At 44.8% G+C, this 20,989-nt stretch overlaps 3 protein-coding genes across 3 annotated transcripts; 2 read left to right on the plus strand and 1 right to left on the minus strand.

Annotated features, from left to right (window-relative positions):
- The first annotated feature begins 5,546 nt into the window (after nucleotides 1–5,546).
- On the plus strand, nucleotides 5,547–20,913 carry LOC100821262 (potassium channel KOR1). The gene is made up of 15 exons (XM_003560806.4): nucleotides 5,547–5,997; nucleotides 12,238–12,572; nucleotides 12,769–13,429; nucleotides 15,625–15,849; nucleotides 16,500–16,563; nucleotides 16,678–17,017; nucleotides 17,127–17,422; nucleotides 17,586–17,666; nucleotides 17,765–17,863; nucleotides 18,805–19,026; nucleotides 19,277–19,465; nucleotides 19,566–19,641; nucleotides 19,754–20,048; nucleotides 20,191–20,312; nucleotides 20,391–20,913. The coding sequence occupies exons 3-15, from the start codon at nucleotides 13,248–13,250 to the stop codon at nucleotides 20,648–20,650; spliced, it is 2,451 nt and encodes an 816-aa protein (XP_003560854.1). The 5' UTR covers nucleotides 5,547–5,997; nucleotides 12,238–12,572; nucleotides 12,769–13,247; the 3' UTR covers nucleotides 20,651–20,913.
- Nucleotides 5,996–12,672, plus strand: LOC100820965 (pentatricopeptide repeat-containing protein At3g61520, mitochondrial). Its single transcript, XM_024457969.1, has one exon. The coding sequence runs from the start codon at nucleotides 9,713–9,715 to the stop codon at nucleotides 11,504–11,506; it is 1,794 nt and encodes a 597-aa protein (XP_024313737.1). The 5' UTR covers nucleotides 5,996–9,712; the 3' UTR covers nucleotides 11,507–12,672.
- On the minus strand, nucleotides 7,412–8,069 carry LOC104582208. Its single transcript, XM_014896255.1, has 2 exons — nucleotides 7,588–8,069; nucleotides 7,412–7,424 (listed from the first exon to the last, which is right to left on the minus strand). Exons 1-2 carry the CDS (start codon nucleotides 8,067–8,069, stop codon nucleotides 7,412–7,414), a joined length of 495 nt encoding a protein of 164 aa, XP_014751741.1.
- Nucleotides 20,914–20,989: the final 76 nt, after the last annotated feature.

Raw genomic sequence — 20,989 nt, forward strand, 5'->3', positions numbered from 1 at the left:
AAGGGCATTGCCTTTTCACCCAGCTGACTAACGAAACGACTTAGCGATGCTAGGCATCCAGTGAATTTCTACACATCTTTGAGACATTTCAACAATTTCATTCTCTCTGTGGCGGCGATTTTCACATGGTTCGTTTCTATACCTCGGCTTGATACCAGGAACCCAAGCAGCTTCCCTGCCGGCACACCGAATGTGCATTTGGCCGGGTTTAGCTTCATTCGGAATCTCCTCAGATTTGCGAATGTTTCCCGGATATCATCTAGCAGCGTGGGGCTTTCTTTGGTTTTTATGACGACATCATCGACATACACCTGCACATTTTTGCCGAGTTGATCGTGTAAGCATTTCTGCATGCATCTTTGGTAAGTAACCCCTGCATTTTTCAAACCAAATGGCATAGTGCGATAGCAATAAGCCCTGAACGGGGTGATAAATGATGTCTTTATTTGATCATTAGGGTTCAGCAGTATCTGGTGAAAACCAGAGTACGCGTCTACGAAAGACAGCAACTCACACCCGGCAGTGGAGTCGATCACTTGATCGATCCGAGGTAATGGAAAAGGATCTTTGGGACCTGCCTTGTTCAGGCCGGTGTAGTCGATACACATGCGCCATGCCTTGGCAGCAGTTGGGTCGTCTTTGTTCTTCTCGACCATGACCGGGTTTGCCAGCCAGTTGGGATGCAATACTTCCGTGATAAAGCCGGCAGCTAGAAGCCAGGATATCTCTTCCGATATGATTTTCCTTCCGTCGTCAGCGAAGCGTCGAAGGGGCTGCTTCACCGGTCTTGCGTCTGGTCTGACATGTAACGAGTGCTCAGCCAGCTCCCTCGGCACACCCGGCAGGTTCTGATTTGACCATGCGAAGATGTCCCGATGCTCATGGAGGAAGCTGGTGAGCTCGCCTTCCTATTTCGCACCCAGGCCGGCACCAGTGATGACGGTGCGGTCCGGGAACTCACTGTCGACCTGTATCTTCTTCGTCTCCTTGGCTGCCTGAAAAGCCACACTTCCATGGGGATTGGTCATAGCCGGCAGGCCAATTTGTGCCGTTTGGGCCAACGCAACAGATTCTTGTAACTTCTTCTTCTCGCCAGCGATGACTAATGACTCGGCCAAAGCAGACCCTGCCGCCGCACACTCCATCGAACGCTTGTAGTTGCCAGTAATGGTTATGGTACCATTTGGCCCTGGCATCTTCATCTTCAGATAGCCAATGTGGGTAGTCGCCATGAATTTGGCCAGTGCCGGTCTGCCCAGCAGCGCATGGTGCAGACTGCTAAGGTCCACCACTTCGAACACTAGGTTCTCGGTCCGACAGTTCTCCCTGGTGCCGAATAAGACGTCAACTCGGATCTTGCTTACTGGGGCACAAGACACTCTCGGCACGATACCGTGAAAGGTAGTCTGACTAGGCGCAAGCATGTTATCAGTAATACCGAGCTTGAGCATTGTGTCCCGGTACATGATGTTTATGATGCTCCCATTTTCAATGTGAACCCGAGTGAATTTGACGTTAATGTCGGGCCCGATGAGTGTCGGGTCAACCACCAGAGCATATCCACCTGGATTTGGCATGACCTTAGGATGATCTGTCCTGTTCCAGTTGAGCTCCTGTTCCGACCAGTACATAAACTTCAGAACTGCCGGCATCACATCATTGACTTCCATCTCTCGCCTGCGCTGACTCTGCTTGTCAGTCGGCTCCGTGATGAAAATCATGTAGCTCTGGTGATGCTCCTTATATTCATTTCTTCCGACGTATTGCGGGATACCCTGGTCTTCCACCTGATTGACAGCATTGTTACCGGAGGAGGTCCTAGATCTGGGCATTAGCGCCTGTGAGCGGTGGAGGAGGGGGCAGCCGACTTGCCTCACCCTTCTCGGCTCGCTGCATCCAGCTGCATTGCCGGGTTGTGTGATTTGCCGGTTTGCTGGGATTAGTCGTGTGAAAACGACAAGGCTGATCCAGCATCACCTCGAACGTATACTTCTGCTTATCTTGCCAGGGCTTCTTTTGCTCTCCCTTCTTGACCCACTACTGATTTCCAGTCTTCTGACGCTGGCTAGAGCCCGCATCAGGTTGATCCTGAATAGCGGCGACATGGGTTGGCCCATACCGGTAATCTGGCGTGTCGTCCCTTCTCTTGTTGCGGTGGTCTTGATGATCGTTCCTCCGGAATGCCCCGGCAGGATTGTATGTTGGCTGCTCCCTTTGCGGCTCTGCCGGCATCAGCGATGGCTGAGTCGGATCACCGAGCGCATACATGTCGGCGATCTTGATCATCTCAGACAGAGTGACCGGCATCTCTCTTTGCAGCTTTTGCCACAACATGCTCCCATGCCGGCATCCTTGATCAAACCATGCGATGGCCTGCAACTCCACTATCCCTTCATAAGAATTGCGGAGATTGTTCCATCTTGTTAGGTAATCTCGGTCAGTCTCGTTGTCTCTTTGCTTGCACATGGACAATTGCTGAGGGCGATTCGGCCTCTTGTAACTGCTAGTGAAATTGCTGACAAAAGCTTCTTCAAAGTCTATCCTGCAATTGATGCTGCCTTCCGGCAGATTGTTCAGCCATATCCTTGCCAGCCCTACCAGCATCTGAGGTACATAACGTACCGCCCATCTCCAGCCAATCTTCTGGCTTAGTACTGCCGTCATATGTTCTCGTACCCCTTGGCAGCTGGAAACCCTGGGCTGGTGTCTCCCTCATGATCCGGTGCGCGAAACAACGCGGTCCCGGAGGACCTTGTTCTTCCAGAAGCTCCGACAGATAGATCCTGTCAAGCCGATGTCGGGCATCCAGCGGCGACACTTGCCTGTTCCCAACTCAGGCTCCGAGCGGGCCGAGATTATCACGTTCTTGCCTGAGATAACCTTCATCACCCATGGCCGAGTACCCGTCGTCGTAACGGTCTTGCCGACGATCTTCACCTCAATACAGGGGGTTGCGCCCGACATGCTGTTGACCTGCAGCAGTATCGGGTGCCGGACCCCGAGGTTGGTGTCCATGACCAGCTGAGTGACGTTCTTGTTGATCTCGGCGATTGTTGCCGAGATGCAGACCACTCTGACTGTCATCAACTCTCCTGACCATTTGCTTCTCAGCCAGAGCCGGGTCATAATGCTCCAGGCGTTTATCTCGGCCTGAGTTGACACTCTTGTCCCGTTTGCCACCAGGCGAGGATGCTTGTTTGTCAACCCGGCCATCAGCGCCCGCTGCCGAGTGAATGACTTGAAACGCACCGGCTTGCCGTGCAATCTCATGTATGCCTCATTCTGCTCGTTAGCTGTGCGGAGCAACTCCTTCATGCGCAGCTGCTGCAGCCGGAGTGCCTCTCCCGTGAGATTCGGCAACTCTTTGGCCGCAGCCTCGGCAGCTCTGAGATTCTTGACAGGGGTATTGTATTTCGGCTTCAGTGCCGAGGCAAAACTTGCGGACACTGCAGGTACCCCCCTGCCATCTCTAGCTATCTCAGCGTTCAAGTTCCTGCCACGGTTACACACTTCCCCAACTCGGTTAGGGTTAGTCAATGCGGTAGAATTGAGACCATGGGCTTTATTATACTCACGGAGCGAAATATCAAGTTCTTGCTGAGCGCGAGCCACATCGACGGCCTCCTTCAGCAGCTTTTGGCGCTCCAACTCTAACTCCGCCTGCAACTGGGCCTAGTTAGCGTTTGACGCCACCGGCATGGTTAGCCGTTCGATGGCGGCTTGGAGCTGAGTCGGCTTTGGCGGCAAAGCCGACGTGCCGGCTTGAGCAGCGACATTATCCGGCTTCTCCAAGGGGAACTTTGCTATTCTGCCGGATTTTCTTGGGACCGCACCACTCTCTCCGGTACCCTTGCTAGCATCAACGTCGTGAGCCATCACCATGATCTCCACACGGTCAGCGGGGCAGTCGACATGCCGGCCGCGAATCGTGCAGACGGCGGGGGGATCTTCGGCCACTACCACCTGCTCTGGGTACTTGCAGTGACTGTCAGTAGCGACATAAACCTCATGCATGCCAAAGTTGATGAAGCGGCCCGCGCAAGGAAACGGTGCGTCGATGAAGCCCAGAGAGCCAAATCTCTGGACCAAACCGGAGACCACGCGCTCTCCGGTGATGAGGAAGCTTCCTGTCCGGATGAAAACTCCAGCCAGCGCCGCTGCTGGCCCCACGGTGGGCGCCAACTGTCATGGTGGTGTCACGGCAGATGCCATAAGATGGCTTATGTTGTGGCCGATGGACGAAGGAGGAACCGGAGAAGGGAGGACGTGAAGAGAAATACGCACAAACACACAAGTACACACAGATTTACCCAGGTTCGGAGCCCTCTTGTAGAGGGAAGACTCCTACTCCTACTTTGTTGTATAAGCCGAGATAACCAGATCTACAATGGTGCTCCTTGAGCAGCTTTCTTGAGGAAGAAGAAGGAGAAGGGGAAACCCTAAATGTCTAAGTGTGGGGATCTCTCTTCAGGAAGGGGTAGTGCTCTATTTATGGACCGCTCATGTCACACTGACATGTGGGTCAAGGGCTAACGTTATCTTCTATGGGCCCCGCCAGGCACGCGCCTTGGTTCCCTCCGGGTGGCACCGCAGGAGACAAGACAACTTTACTTTTTCTGGCGTCCTGCAACAAGTACAACAACCTCCTGCCGGCTTCCGTCACTGATTCTCTTTTGGTGCTTCTCTGCGCACTCTCCTGGCACCGCAACGTAAGCAACGTCTGCTTTCCCGTGAAAAAGAGAACGTTGTTTTAATTTGCGCCATGAGATAAGGATAAGACCGTTGAGCCATCTCGGCGGTGGCTGAGATTAAAGTACTCGTCCTTATCCTGCAACCATATAAGACAAGATAGTCATGCCGGTATACACTTGGTATGCCGACTTAGTATTAGATTGGCTTAAGGATGCCGACGCACATGCCCGTGCTGGCTTTGCCTTCATCATCTCGGTTAAAGTGTGTCGTCATGACCCTACTCGAGGTCATCCCCCCGACATTCGTCGTTGCCTGGGGTCAGCACCGCGCGGGGGGACATCGCCGTGGCCTGCCGGTCTCCTGGGGCCAGCGCCACCGCAGGGAAAGCAAGCCACCGTAGGTAGCCTCTGCCGCCGCCGCCGCCAGCATGTGGATTTAGGGCCGCCGCCGCCAGCCGTGCAGTCGCTTCGTGGTGCCCCAGTTGGTTGGTGTTGCGTGCTGAGGGAGCGGCCCGCCGGCGACGGTAACCCCCTCGTCGATAGGGATGGAATCAGGCAGGGCATTGGGGATTGGGTTGGGGCTTTTTTTTTTCTTGAGGCCGATTGGGTTGGGGATTTGGGGAGTCCTCTTTCACCCAGTTGCCCAATCGTTACCTGCCATCTGAGGAAATACATGGGGTTTTGTGTAAAATCAAGTTTAAGTCGTTGGTGTAATCCCATTTTCAAACTGGTGGCTCGCGAGGCAGGCAGGCAGCCCACTCAAGCAGGTAGACGGGCTCTTGGGGTCCGTTTGGTTCTATACCAATGCCGGCCTTACCAAATAATTGGCGTGCCCTCAACTTTTGGCCTCCGTTTGGATTGACACCAACAATTTGGCCAGCCCAGCTCAGCCCGAGCCTGTCCATTGTTTTTTCGCCAACTCGAGGGCGAGACGAGGGCGCTGAAATCCTCCGCCAACAATTTGGCAACCAAATTCTCTCCCGTGATTTCTCCTCTCTCGACCTTCTCTGTCTTCTGTCCTTCGCGTTTCCTTCTCGAAGTACGGCAGCGGCGCACTGGACTGGCGATGCAGATGCCGAAACTCAAAATAGATTGAGGGGGAACACAGATCAGGTGTCTATGAGTGTACAGTTCGAAGCAATTGGTCCATAGTTCACCGGAGATACATGAATCGACGAGGCGGACGTTGGTCAGAGTTGAAGAAGAAACTGAAAATTCCGGCGGTACAGTCAACAGAACTCTGTGTTTATTTAGGCATATTGCTCCCGATCGCGTGGAGATGGTCCCGTGCAAGGGAATCCTACAGGTTTGCCTCCGTTTACTCTAATTGGGTTGAGTTGTTCACAAGGTCAGCGGAGCAGTTTAATGCCGTTCTTCAAATTTGCTGGATCGAAACTTTTTTTTCTTGATTAGAAAACTTACACCATATATTCCTTGCTGCTATCACTTTCATCTATTTTGCAGAATCACCGATTACTACCTACAACATACTAAAACCCTAAACAACAGGTATTGCTAGAGCTTGCAGAATCACCGCCGTATCAGAATCGGCTTGATTCAATTAGATCAAACCAAAACAACTTGTTGAATGTTTGTCAAGCTAAATGGCTGCAAAACAAACACAGGCCTGAGCATTTTGCCAAATATTTGGTAGCAAAATTTGCTGCAAACCAAACAACTAGAGCTCACCAAAATTTTGGTCATGCCCATGCTTTGGTAGTGCCAAAATTTTGGCAGGGCTGGCTGGGGCTTAAACCAAATTTCGATGCATTAATTTTCAAGTTTCTGGGATCAAATTTATATGTCAAGTGAACTCTTTGTTTTGGTAAGAGTTTCAATAAACTGCTCAGTCAAGTTATATTGAAATGCTAAACATGGTAATCATTATGGAATGTATTGCTTGAACCACTGGTAGGAATAAATCTCTGAAGCGCCTCAGTGGATCTACAACCTAAACCATCATACACTTCTCACTTTGCACCGGCTTTTAGAAAGGAAATTTGAAACGAGCAATGTTGTCCATAGTGACACATGGGTTCGACGGAACCTGGTGGAAAGAGCTTGTAGGTATTGTGGCAGCATGCTTGCTAGGCCTAGAACTATTTTCCATCTCCTCGTCGAGCTCTACGTCATGGATGCTATAGCGTTGCATCCCTGATCTTTTGCTCTGTAGCCTCTTGAAGTACTTCTGTGCGTGGCTCGAAATCTGAACCGGAGTCCTGGATGTGACGAAGTACTTGGAAATGTCCTTCCACTTTCCACTGCCATAGCCCCTCAACCCTCGAAGAAAGAGCCTACAATAACGAGGTCAGGCTCTAATTTTTGATTAAAATAGTGACTGATAGTTGTTTCATTAGTTGAAGCAAATAGTACCACGGAGATATGGTTTTCTAGATATATGGATGCTAACCACACATATCCTTTCAAAGAAGTTGTGTGTAATTTACTAAATGAAATAATTCAAAAACAATATTTTAAGCATTTACATCTAGAAACATTTGTATACATATCTAATCATTCGCAACAAATGTTTATTTTTTATTCCCATTAATTTAGATATGATATCAAATGATTGGTGAGCAAACATTTCATAATTACTGTGGTCATATTAATAACCATGACATGACCATACTTGCACTAGCTAGCAATCTTAAATTTATTATAAACAAACGAGTAATGCTACCATGTTATCATTTTACTCCCATAATACAAAATGTACTCTATCCATATATTCTGCAGAAGAGTGAAAAAAAACTAAATTGCTCGTCCTATAACAATCAATACATATATCATACTTAATTAATATACTTGTGTTTAAAATGGACATGACATCAGCGAAACAATAATGAAGAGAAAAAACAATATCTTGACTAACAAAGGATGGCAAAGAAATAACCTGTGTTCCTCCGTGGTCCAAAACCTTTTGGTACAATGCTCAACTGGCTGATGGATGGACATCTTGTTCTCCAACACCTCTCCCTTGTTCTCCTTCGGCACCGGCACCTCCTTCATAGTCTCCACGACTCCCGCATGTTTCAATGGGAAACCATGCGAAAACTCCTTGTCGTCCATGGAGACCTCCTCCTCCAGTACCCCATAGTTCTTATTCACATGCCCATCAATGGTGCAGATGACACCATGCATTCTATCGGCACCACCGTACTCCTTTTCTTGACACTGCGTCATACTCATCTCCACGAAGATATCAACGTACAAGTCTCTTACCTGATGCATGGGCTTTGAAGGGAACTTTTCTTGAAGCTCACTGATGATGTTGAGCTTCTTGTTCTCTTCATGATATCCGCCAGTGATGATCGACCTTGCTTCCTCTACCTCGGAGGAGGTCCAATCCTGATCTATATTGGCTCCTAGATTCATAGTGAACTAGAGGGAGTTGGATACTACTGAACACAATGAACAATATGAACTCTGAAGAGAAAAGGTGTGGAGAGGGTGAGTACTGGGACATTGTATTTATAGATGGTCATGCAGCAACAATATTTTTTCCCATATCTTTTATTAGTTAAACAATAATGGATGCAATCCATGTTCGATATACAATATTAAATTTAGATATACCAGAACTAAAATATATATAAATTAACAACATACTACGTTTGTGTGCCACAGTTTACCGCACCAATGAATAAAAATATAGATGTTTGTCTACCTAGTCTTAATCGCGTGCAGGTGTGGTGAATTTGATGTCATCATTTATGTATCGATTAACCACTATATTCATGGTATGTCTGCACTATGTGGCTTAAAATTAAGCTAGTGCTTGCATAATAACACTTCTACAATATATACCTAGGGTCTTTTGAAAACATGTAAAAAAACTTAGGTTGCCTAAATAACTGTTCTAGAGTGGAACCCTTATACTGTGGTCGCCGCCATCCTGCCTAGAGCACACCGAATTCTATCATGAGTTAGCGGGTTTCGCTGGCACTTTGTAGTGACCAATTAATGAAACTTTGGTCAGCAATAAATGTACGCTTAATTGTATGATTACTATCTCTCTCTCTCTCTCAAATATATACATACGGACAATAAATGATTCATGAACTGTCATCAGATCGAAGCATATCTCAATTTTGTCACGCGATCATTCACAGTATTCTGACTTAATAGATGAGCATAGGAAATTTAATCCCTTGACGCCGTGTCCTGATTTTTTAATTTCTCTCTTCTCAACCCTTTAAGTAATCTACAAATGACAACATGCACATTGATTTTTTCACTCAACTTTTCCTTGATATGAACATAGTTACTTGGTGTGTTGGACCAATATTAGCATATACAAGCATATGCAGTTTATAGACGCATGGTTGCATGAGTGAATGATGCAAGATCAATATCCATGGTCTAGAAAGGATCAAGTGTTGCTTTTGAAATCAAATATGGGATATCTGAGTTAACATTGAAAGCACTGAGATGTTGTCTTGTCAGACCAAGATTTGGAAAATCCAAACACTCTCTGCGTGTGTATTGTGCATAGTCTAGGATCACTTTAGTGTATGAAAATAAATAAAATGAAGTTTACATCCTTGTATATGGTTGTACTAAACATATAACATATTTCACCAAAAAATTCAAATGATGCTGAAAAAATGAACATGAACATTATATGCTTCTAATAACATTGAACATTTGGAATGTTACAAGCCTTTAGTAAATCCTTGAAAAATCCAAATTGGAAATTTGGAATGTTACCAGCCTTTAGTAAATCCTTGAAACGAAAAATAGAATTTATTAAGTCCCTAAAATTTCAAATAACAACATAAAATTCCAATGGGTCCAAACAAAATGATTTGAACGTGCAAAATTCTCTCAACCATGTATAATTTGGATAGTCATTTTAAAGTACAGAGGACGAGGACGTGATACGAGTTGTTTCCCCCAAACAGCGAACCCATTTCGAACTCTGCCGCACGGCGCCGGGTCTCCGGCTCTCCGCCGGTTGACACCTTCTTTCCAGTTTCCGTTCGGTCCCTCCCGCATCGGCGCTTCCGCCTCCAACAATGTCCGCAGCCCGGCGTCTCGCGGCGGCGCTCCCTAAACTGCGAGCAAAGCGCCCCGTCTCCTCCTCCTCCGCCGCCTCCCCACCAACCCAAACGCCGACCGCCGCCTCCCTCCTCGCCGACCTTCTCTCCGCGCCCACTCCTTCCGCCTCCGCCCTCACCCTCCTCCGCGACGCGCCATCACTCGCAGCCGAGTTATACTCCCTCCTCGCCGCGCCCTACCACGGCTTCGACCCCGCGTCCCTTGCGCTCCTCTTCTCCCTCCCCTCATGCCACCGCCTCCCGCCCCCTTCCCCGCGCATCCTCTCCGCTCTCCTCTACAAGATCCTTTCGCGCTCTCCGTCCTCCTCCGCCGACGCCGCTCGTTTCCTCCGCGACTCGCTCGCCGCTGGCGCCCCGCCGCCGGACACCTCTGCGTTCAACACCCTCCTCGACGCGCTCGCTCAAGCAGGGGACCTTCCCGGAATGACCCAACTCTTCGCCTCCATGCGGGATGCTTCCGTCCGGCCCAACGTTGTCACCTACGGCATACTCGTGAAAGGCCTCTGCAAAGCTGGCCGCGTGGGGGATGCGCTCAGCGTGCTTGATGGAATGTCCGGCCCAGAGTCGGACGTTTGCCCGGATGTTGTCATGCTGAACAACATCGTGGATGGGTTGTGCAAGACTGGGAGGCTGCAGCAGGCCGTGAAATTTGTGGAAGAGAGGATGAGGAGTGTGCATGGGTGTGCGCCCAACACGGTTACTTATAACTGTTTGGCCCATGCATTTTGCCGTGCGGGGAATGTTGGCATGGCGTGTGAGTTGGTCGCGAAGATGGAGAAGGAGCGTGTGACACCGAATGCTGTTACTCTGAACACGATTGTTGGTGGCTTATGCTGGGTAGGGAGGGTTGGGGCTGCGCTGGAGTTCTTCAGGGAGAAAAGAACAGTTTGGCCTGAAGCCAGGGGCAATGCGGTGACCTACAGCACTCTGGTCGGGGCTTTCCTCCACACCAACAACGTGGGTGTGGCCATGGAGTTGTTCCATGAGATGGTGGATGAAGGAAACTCACCAGATGCAATCATGTATTTCACCATGATATCAGGATTGACACAAGCAGGGAGGTTGGATGATGCTTGGTCAATGGCGACGTCAATGAAGAAGGCAGGCTTTCAGCTGGATGCAAAAGCATACAATATTTTGATTGGTGGATTTTGTAGGAGGAAGAGGCTGAATGAGGCTTATGAGTTGCTTGGGGAGATGAAGGAAGCCGGTCTCCAACCAGATGTATACACCTACAATACCTTGTTGTCTGGCCTGTGCAAAGCAGGAGATTTCTTGGCTGTGGATGAATTATTGGGGAAGATGATTGATGGTGGTTGCCGGCCTTCTGTGGTCACCTTTGGTACACTTATACATGGATATTGCAAAGTTGGTCAAATTGATGAGGCGTTGAGGATTTTCCGGTCTATGGATGAATCTGGCATTCAGCCCAACACCGTGATATACAATACTTTGATTGACTTCCTCTGCAAGAGCAGAGATACTAGTTTAGCAATTGAACTGTTTGATGAGATGAGGGAGAAGCATGTGCCTGCAAATGTAACAACCTTCAATGCATTGTTGAAGGGTCTTCGTGATAAGAACATGCCAGAAAAGGCATTTGAACTGATGGACCTCATGAGGGAAGGGAGGTGTACTCCTGATTACGTGACCATTGATATTCTCATGGAATGGCTGCCTGTCATTGGTGAAACAGACAGATTAAAGCATTTTATGCAGCATGACACCACACCCAAAAGGATGACCACATAAGAGTATGCTTAGTTAGCACCATGAAATCTGTTTTGCTCAAAGGATGGAGCCATGAAGTTTGCTTCAGATTAACCATGAGTGACAATATCAAGGTTTAATTGTGATGGGAAAATCAAAGTTTGTTAAGCTTATGTGAGAATTAGAAAACCAGCTTATGAGCCCGACTAACCTAATTTAATGGATGCCCTTGTGATCATAATTGTCTGCACTCTGCAATCATAAGCTGCGTTATAGCAGTACATTTAAATATAGGTCATACTGAAGTCCCTGCAATCTCATTCATCGCATATTGTGGCAGCTGGTCAAAATTTGTTGCTAATAAGGGCACAACTGGTTGGGTAATCACCAGTTCCTTTGTCTGGTGTTTGCAGAGCTCATTATTGAAGAAGGCCGAAAGCAGATATATTTACACCTAATCACTTGCTTAACTGCTCGATATGCTGTAGTGGAATAGACAACAACACATGCTTGTACAACCATTTACATCAAATTAGGCTCTTAACATATGGTGTGCAGTTTATCCTGTGGATAACATGTCGATTTTCTGTTCTTGTTTCTATCTGATGAACTATAAAACAGGACATCGTTGTATGTTGCAATTGTCACCATGGCAACTGTTAGTAAGTCTACCTGTCACGTTTTCACACATAGTTTTTACCTTTCAATCTCCTTTTTTCCTCTGAAATTTAGACTGTATGTTGAGGTGCTAAGATATTCTTTCTCCTCTACAGGTTATGGTGACATTCATGCTGTAAATGTCAGGGAAATGGTATTTATCATGATTTATGTTTCCTTTGATATGATTATCAGAGCCTGCCTCATTGGTAACATGACTGCACTTATTGCCAAAGGCTTGAGAACCGAGCGATTTCGTGACAAAATGAAAGAAATTATCAGGTGTATGAACAGAAATAAACTTGGGAAGGACATAAGGGAACAGATCAAGGGACATTTGAGATTGCAGTATGAGAGCAGCTGCACTGAAGCTTTGGTTCTTCCTACCAGGAGGTGCTATTTTGGAGCAAGGAAGTGCAGTTGATCAGATATACTTTGTCACGGTGAACCGGTGGGTACAAGTGGAATAATTTCTTTGTTCTTTGACTCTTTGGGCATTTGGATGAGTTTTGTATTGCATACCTTAATAAAAGGAGTATACTCTCAATTCCTTTTGGTGGTTCCACGTTATAACTTACATTTAGAAAATGTTCATTGACAACGAGTTACTTCGATACTAAATTATGATATGTTCCTACGGTGTCCAGGAAGGTGTTGGCATTGGCGAAGATGGTCAAGAGGAGACTCTTTAGATGTTGGAGCCTGAGAGTTCTTCTGGTTATATGTTTATGTTCTTCTCGTTAAAGCGTGATTCTTTTGGGCTTGAAACTCTCGACTCTTGTAGTTGAAGTAAAATACTCTACTCTATTTTGGGGTTGACATTTTAGGGGCTTTTCGAGAGTGGGCGATGGATGTCCGTAGCCGCGCGGGTCGCTCGCCGATGAGCATCCCCTTGCACATTTTGCTGTGATGTCAACGGAGGGACCTTGGTGGCAGCGCGAGGAAGGCCCGCGTGACACCAACGCTGCCACGTTGCAGGCCTACAAGAACCGTCGCTTTCCCTCACTTGTCGCGTCATACATGATACATCCATCCAGTTCAAATTGAGTTGCGAACCCAAGCTCGTTACTGCTACTGGAGTACTACCTACGCGCGGGGCAGTGGTGCATGCGCTGCTAGCTCGATAATGCCAACGAGGCTGAAGAGGAGAGCGGAGGAGGAGAATGAGGACGTGGATTCCGACCGGTCGCCGTCGTGGCGGAACAACCGCCTCGAGCTCACCGGCCGCCTCCCTCCTCTCCACGGCAGCCGTCGCCACCACGGGGAGGCCGGGTTCTTCCACGGCCTCATCATCCACCCGGACAACAAGTAAGTACACGCACACGGCCACCTTAGCTCCCTCTCCCCATTCACCTCGTTCTATACAAGCTTGATCGAACTCAAATCCGGATGCCTTTGCTTTGGGCGGCCGACAGCCACCACACGGAAATTTAATACTACTTCCTCCGTTTTATAACACAGTTCCATAACACAAAGCACACATGCAATTCGAGACTCAACTTTGACTAACAATTACCAGACCAATAATATGTGGGTTATTAGGTGCTATACAATTATGCCATTAGATTCGCATTAAAGAAAACATTTTAAATGGTCTAAGTGAAAAAAATGTTTTCCAGTGTTCTGCAAACAAAAGTTTATTTGGTGTGGTATTTTTGTAAGCCCTGATGTGGTCGTATGATTCTTCTAATGATGTTTAATAGCGGAATTGAATGGATAGATTGAGTGAAGTTGAGGAAATCGTTTTTCTTTTCTTTTCTTTTTGCACTGATGCACCATTGTTTGAATCCACATCTAAACAAACGAGAAATGAATTTTAAAGCCACGGGTGCATGCACATCTGATCTGATGCAACAAATGAATAATTGCTATTTCCAATGAAAATGCAAGAAATAAAAATCGTAGTTGTACAAGTACAACATGCTATAACATGTGCTTTGGCAACAATAAAATATGTTTTGTTCTTAGGCTAGATAGAGAAGATGTGAGATGTGCCATCCTTTCCCAAAAAAAGAGGGGAAAAGAGATGTGTCGTACTAATGAGAAAGATGTTCCTTTTGGGGCTTGTTGGTCGGATACAAATGAAGCAGATAATGAGAGTGGGATGCTTTTTTAGGAAACAGAGGTGAAAAACCGCCTCCGATTTCTCTCAGAAAACTGAGAAGGAGAAAACAGTTTGACTGCAGTGCTGACCGGTAGCCTACGATCCTTACTCCCAGATCCTATGCATATTATACCGGACCACTTTCAGCTTCTGATTCTTTCTCTCTTTTTTTTCCGAAAAGGAGGTTGAAATGCCCAGCCTCTGCTTCTTTCTCTCCTGCATGAATACTCAAACAGTCCTGAGATTGCCATGTAACACCTGTAAATCTGGGATATGTTAATGTTGCGTAGAAGGACAAACCGCAATAACATATGATTTTAAGTTTTAGCAACATACATGCTGACATGCATATCTAGCTGTTAAGTACTAGTCAATACAATATATAATGGTCAAAGGCCTCTACCCTGCCACCAGGCTCTGCACTCAAAATTTGATTTGTTCACCTGATGATTTAAATTCACCTAAACTACTAATCAGGGTGACTGGAGTATTAATCATAATATTGAGGAATATTTAAGTTGATTCGTAGGCTAACATGACCGTGTCAAACTATAAGTCAGATGAGAACTTATCAGTATGACTTTTGTTCTTAGTTTCGCTATTTCATGATGAGGTGTGACAGATCACATTGGAGATGAGTTGTTCTGCGACATTCATATAACCATCTAAATTTATTTCATTCCATGTGGTTACATCTTAATTAATTTATTATCAATACCATATATTGGATCTGTGCACAAGAGGAACCCACTACCCACTCTGGCCCTCTTGGCCGTGTCAGCACAGGCCCAGTCATGTTCATGTGCATCATGAGGTATGTGTACAATCTCACCTGGTAAAATCGATCAACTCTGATGTGAGCAGCAGTGCTTAAACAGAGGGCTCACTTGCCCTAGCTACTTCTTTTGACCTAATTCACAAAGGATCTGTGTAGTTCTTGCTACTTTAACTTCTGAATTCGACTTCCCTACACAACAAAATTACATGGCTGAGTTGAATATTTTTCAAACTTGATTTTTTTTTGAGAAACGCCGATTACAAAGTCACGGAGCCTCGAGATTGACGTACGCACGGATGGTTACTCGCTATCGACGAGTATGTTGTGTACCACTGAAAGGATAAACAACTTTTTATGAGACATACGGGATGTCAAACTTGGGGTTTAATTGATCCCTGGTGGGCTAGGGGGGGGGGAACCATGAAACCACCGCACTAACCCTCCAACGTCCAAAGGCTGGTCCTCCAAGCTTGAAGCATTGGAGAATATTGTTGGCTTCTTGCTCAATCAAATGCTAGAAAGTATGAACAACTTATACTGTTACAATAAATCCTATGTTAATGGGAGTGTGCTAATTTACTGATTTGTTTTTGTTTTTGTTTTTTGACGGTGTTGCTGCAGGTCATATCGGTTATGGACCAGGTTCATAGTGGTTTGGGCAGTGTATAGTTCCTTCCTTACACCCTTCGAATTTGGATTCTTCAGGGGACTCCCTAGGAAGCTGTTCTTCTTGGACATAGCTGGCCAGATTGCCTTCCTTATAGATATTGTTCTGAAGTTTGTTGTGGCGTACCGTGACCCGGAAACGTACCGCATTGTATACAATCCAACCTCTATCGCCCTCCGGTAATATTTAGTTATTTACATCCCATCCTTAGCTAAATAGTTTAATTTACTCACAGAAATGGATGGACCTTAAATGTGATGTGATGTGACTTTCAATTATTCTGAAGTTTCTTAAATGAAATTTTTTGCAAGTGCCATTTGGGGGTTGTACATTCAAATTTGATTCTTGCAAGAATAAAAGAGACCCTCTATTTAGGAGTTTGTGTTATCTTTAGCTCAAGGATTTAACACACTGAGAACAAATTTCTTTCAATTTTGTGGAGCATAATCCTTGCGCCCTTTTCTCATTTTTATCTTAAGACAAACAAACGTGTGCACATCGCTCAAAGTACTAGCTTTTTAACCAACTCAGATATGGTATATGATTGGAGTCGATACAAGAATTTCTAGCCGCATTCCCACTCTAAAGCCCAACATGTTCAAGAACTACGAGTCAGATTATACACCACAAGCTACTGAGGCATAACACATGCAAGGAAAAACTCCGAAGACTTCTAACTAGACTCAACTGCAAGATTGCTTCTAACAGTTTGTATTTTATGAAATATTTTCTCGAATAGTATTTTATGAATATGTTCTCTAGTAACTCAAATGTGACATTTAAGTACTTCAGAGTTTTAACCACTGATATATTTGCTTTTTAAATTCAGGTATTGCAAATCAAGTTTCATATTTGATCTCCTTGGCTGCTTGCCATGGGATGCTATCTACAAGGTTACTCTTTCGCTAAGGATTTTAGTTTCACTGGTAACATGCAGTCTTGATTTTGTGCTGTGGTTAACATTTAGCTAACCTATTCTCCTTTCCATATGATGAACTCTAAAACAGGCTTGTGGACGTAAAGAAGAAGTAAGATACCTATTGTGGATTCGCTTAGCACGAGCTCTAAAGGTCACAGAATTCTTTAAGGATTTGGAAAAGGACATTCGTGTGAATTACCTGTTCACAAGGATAGTGAAACTCATAGTCGTGGAGTTATATTGTACACACACAGCAGCTTGTATCTTCTATTACCTGGCAACAACACTTCCTGAATCAATGGAAGGATATACATGGATAGGGAGTTTGCAGTTAGGAGACTACAGCTATTCTCATTTCAGGGAGATTGATCTTACCAAACGTTATATGACATCACTGTACTTTGCCATCGTCACCATGGCAACTGTCGGTATGCTTTGATCTCATGTTTCAACAAACAGTTTGCGCCTTTCCATAACTGTTTTTATGGAAACTTAGCCAGGTATTTTAAATGATAAGATACCATGTTCCCTATGCAGGTTATGGTGACATTCATGCTGTAAATATTAGGGAAATGATATTTGTCATGATTTATGTTTCCTTCGATATGGTTCTTGGAGCTTACCTCGCCGGTAACATAACTGCAATGATTGTCAAAGGCTCCAGAACCGAGCGATTTAGAGATAGAATGAATGAAGTTATCAGGTATATGAAGAGAAATAAACTTGGAAATGATATCCAAGAACAGATCAAAGGACATTTCAGGTTGCAGTATGAGAGCAGCTGCACTGAATCCTCTGTGCTTCAGGATATCCCAGTTTCTATTCGCGCAAAGGTGATGAGCTGTATTTTAGATATCTTGCCGTCCGTCTGGTGATACAGTTTGAAACTGTTTTTCTCTATAATTGTCAGCTTACAATTCAATATACTTGTCTGCTTATATGTCATATCAAGTATGTTTTTGTCAGTTGTGAGTGATGCCATACTTGTATTTGCAGATTTCGCAAACATTGTACGTGCCATATATTGAAAGGTCTCCGTTGTTCAGAGGATGTTCAGCAGAATTCATTCAACAAGTTGTGCGTATTATTTTCATTGGACAAATTATGCATGTTGATCTATTTTATAAATTATAAAATTTCCAAAGATATCTCTAGTGCATTTTTTATCCTTGCAGGTGATCAGGCTGCAAGAAGAATTTTTCTTACCAGAAGAAGTTATTTTGGAGCAAGGAAGGGCAGTAGATCAATTGTACTTTGTCTGTCAGGGTAAACTGGTGAGTTCAAGCCCAATGATTTAATTGCTTAATTATTCGAATCTTTAGATGTTCAGATGATTTTATTATTGAGTACCGCCTTTCCAAAATATTACTTGCTTAAATTGTTTGCAGTGTTTCCACATTTGTATGATTGTATCCATTCCAGGCCTCTAGGAGTTTGACTTCTAAAAGCATGGGTGCACTGCACCTATTAACGGTCTGGATGTACATGGTACTAAATTTCGGAAAAAAAATCCAGCATATTGTAGTACTAAATATATGAAGGAATACCCAGAAAAATTCATGGACAATTGGACACACACACAGATATATATATATTCTTCCATTTGGGAGAAAAACAAGGTGAAAAAGGACACCATCAATTTATATTCACATATATTTGGCACAACATGTTCTTTTTTGCATTTATAGTATACTGTCGATTTTGACTGAAGTTTTTGTGTAATATGATGTACTACAACTAAATATTTTTTCTTCAAGGTTCTTTGGTACATTCCTATTGCCACAAAATCGTGTCCAGAGTCAATTGGTGCAGATTCACCCATGCTTAGCTCAAACTTTACCTTATACTAAATGCACGTGTGTTGCTACGATATGAAAGATATATATTACATACATGTGTTGTTTTAAATATGTATGTGCTCATATTTTCCAATTTTATTCTAAATAAGAATTCTCTCAAAATATCTATTTGAGGAAACAATTACCTGAAAGGTATATGTCAAACCAACCAATTACAATCAAAAGATGACGATACATACAGGTACCACATTGAAAGAGTGGTAATCAAGTGATTGTTTATCAAGCAAGGGTAGTCTCAGTAGGGTGAACGGACAACCACCAACTCAAATCTTTACAAATGTAAAGATAAAGATAAAGAATAAGCAGTCATGTATCCATCTTAAGTACCGTATGTTCTTGTTCTGTTCACTATTCAGGAAGGTGTTGGGATTAACGAGCATGGTGAAGAAGAGAATATTATAATGTTGGAGCCTGGAAGTTCCTTCGGAGAGATTGCTATTCTTTGTAACATTCCACAGCCCTGCACTGTTCGTGTTTGTGAACTTTGCAGGCTCTTACGGCTGGATAAAGAGTCCTTCACAAAGATATTGGAGATTTACTTCGTTGACGGAAGAAAACTTTTGAGCAACCTTACTGAGGTAAACAGTAGAAAGAAATATGACAGATATTATCTTTACTAGTACCAATCTTAGAACCGTCCTACCTCTTATTTGATCTTGCATGAACAGTCAGAATGAGAGCTGGTATAGTTGGTTTAATTTGATCTAGTACACATCTTTACTTACTGCTGTAAAGATGTCACTGGATGCATTATAGTATTATGTTAATTCATAACAAAGTTACGGGTGTCTTCATGGGTACATCTGGTTTCATTGCTTCTGACTGCAGAGCGATGACTATGGTCAGCGGGTCAAACAAATAGAATCAGATATCACATTTCATATAGGGAAGCAAGAGCTGGAGCTGAACTTAAGAGTAAATACCGCCGCCTTTTACGGTGATCTTCATCAGCTGAATGGCTTAATCCGAGCTGGAGCTGATCCAAAGAACACTGATTATGATGGGCGATCTCCTTTGGTACGAATTACTAAGAACTGGTTATGTAATTCTGAATGATGTACCGTTCATTGCAAAGATTGTACGCCTGATGTAAGTGTGACCATCATGTTCCTCACAGCATCTCGCAGCTTCCAAAGGGCATGAAGATATTGTGCAGTTCCTTGTCCATGAAGGAGCTGATATCAATCTTACTGGTATGCTCACTCAATGAAATGCCATCCCTGCTGCCATTTCCAGCATTTTGCATATCCACTTGTACAATCCTGTGATCACACATTTTATACATTTTTATTTGTTCAACACCAGATAAATTTGGGAATACGCCCTTGCTGGAGGCAGTGAAGCAGGGGCATGACCGTGTGGCCAAATTGTTGTTTAGGAAAGGAGCCAAACTGAAGCTTGAAAATGCCGGCAGCCATCTGTGCATGGCAGTATCAAACGGAGACACCGATTTCATTCGGGGGGCTCTAGCTTATGGTGCCAATGCAGACTCAGAAGACTATGACCACCGCAGGCCTCTCCACATAGCCGCTGCAGAGGGCTTGTATATGATTTCCAAGTTTCTGGTAGATGCAGGCGCAAGTGTGCTCACAACAGACAGGTACCACCAAAGAAAATTTTGTCCTCCGTCTATGCAATTCAAGCTTGAAACCACTAAAAGTGTGTCATGTTCTTATTGAAGAAATACTAAGCTTGTACTAACTTTGAAGGCATGGCTGAGCTGTACATTGCCATATATGCAGATGGGGTATTACTCCGTTGGATGAAGGGCGTAAGTCTGGTAGTAAGCCGCTTATTATGTTGCTGGAACAAGCAAAAGCAGAAGAGCTCTCCAAGTTCCCCACACGCGGCGAAGAAGTGACAGGCAAGTTCAGAAGCTTGAACCTCTGCGAAATCACCTGCAAATTGGTCATTTCTGATAAAAATGAACTATTGTTTCCAGATAAAATGCATCCACGACGGTGCTCCGTGTTTCCTTACCATCCATGGGATGCTGATGTAAAGCGAAAAGAGGGGGTGATGCTGTGGATTCCTCACACGATCGATAAACTCATCAGGTCAGCCCAGGAGAAGCTGAGCTTGTCAGGTTCATGCTTGGGCTTGCTCTGTGAGGATGGCGCGAGGGTCCGGGATGTCGAAATGGTCAATGATGGGCAGAAGCTCTATCTGGTCAGAGGCGCGGGCACAGGTCAGAACGAGTAGAAGGTGACTCAGGCGCAAAAATGAGAAGAAGAATCATATTGTTTCAGTAAAATCTTGAGTTTTTTCTGTCAGGTATTTATGTAAGATTAATAGCGTCCCCAACATTTTTTTTTTGTATTCTGGGTGCTTACCAGTGTATACAAAAGTAAGAAAACAATCAAACCGTTTCTACGATGCTGTACAGAAAATAGAAATATGATGTAAAAATTGAATCTAATGTGAACCAGTGAATGAACACGTCAAAAAAATGGTTTCACTCTGAAGTGGAGCTACTGCTCTTTACCGCCAAAAAAGTGGCAGGATCTCTTCAGTTAATTAATACTCCGTACTATGCAAAGT

Source organism: Brachypodium distachyon, chromosome 1 (genome assembly GCF_000005505.3).
Source record: "Brachypodium distachyon strain Bd21 chromosome 1, Brachypodium_distachyon_v3.0, whole genome shotgun sequence".
NCBI lineage: Eukaryota > Viridiplantae > Streptophyta > Magnoliopsida > Poales > Poaceae > Brachypodium > Brachypodium distachyon.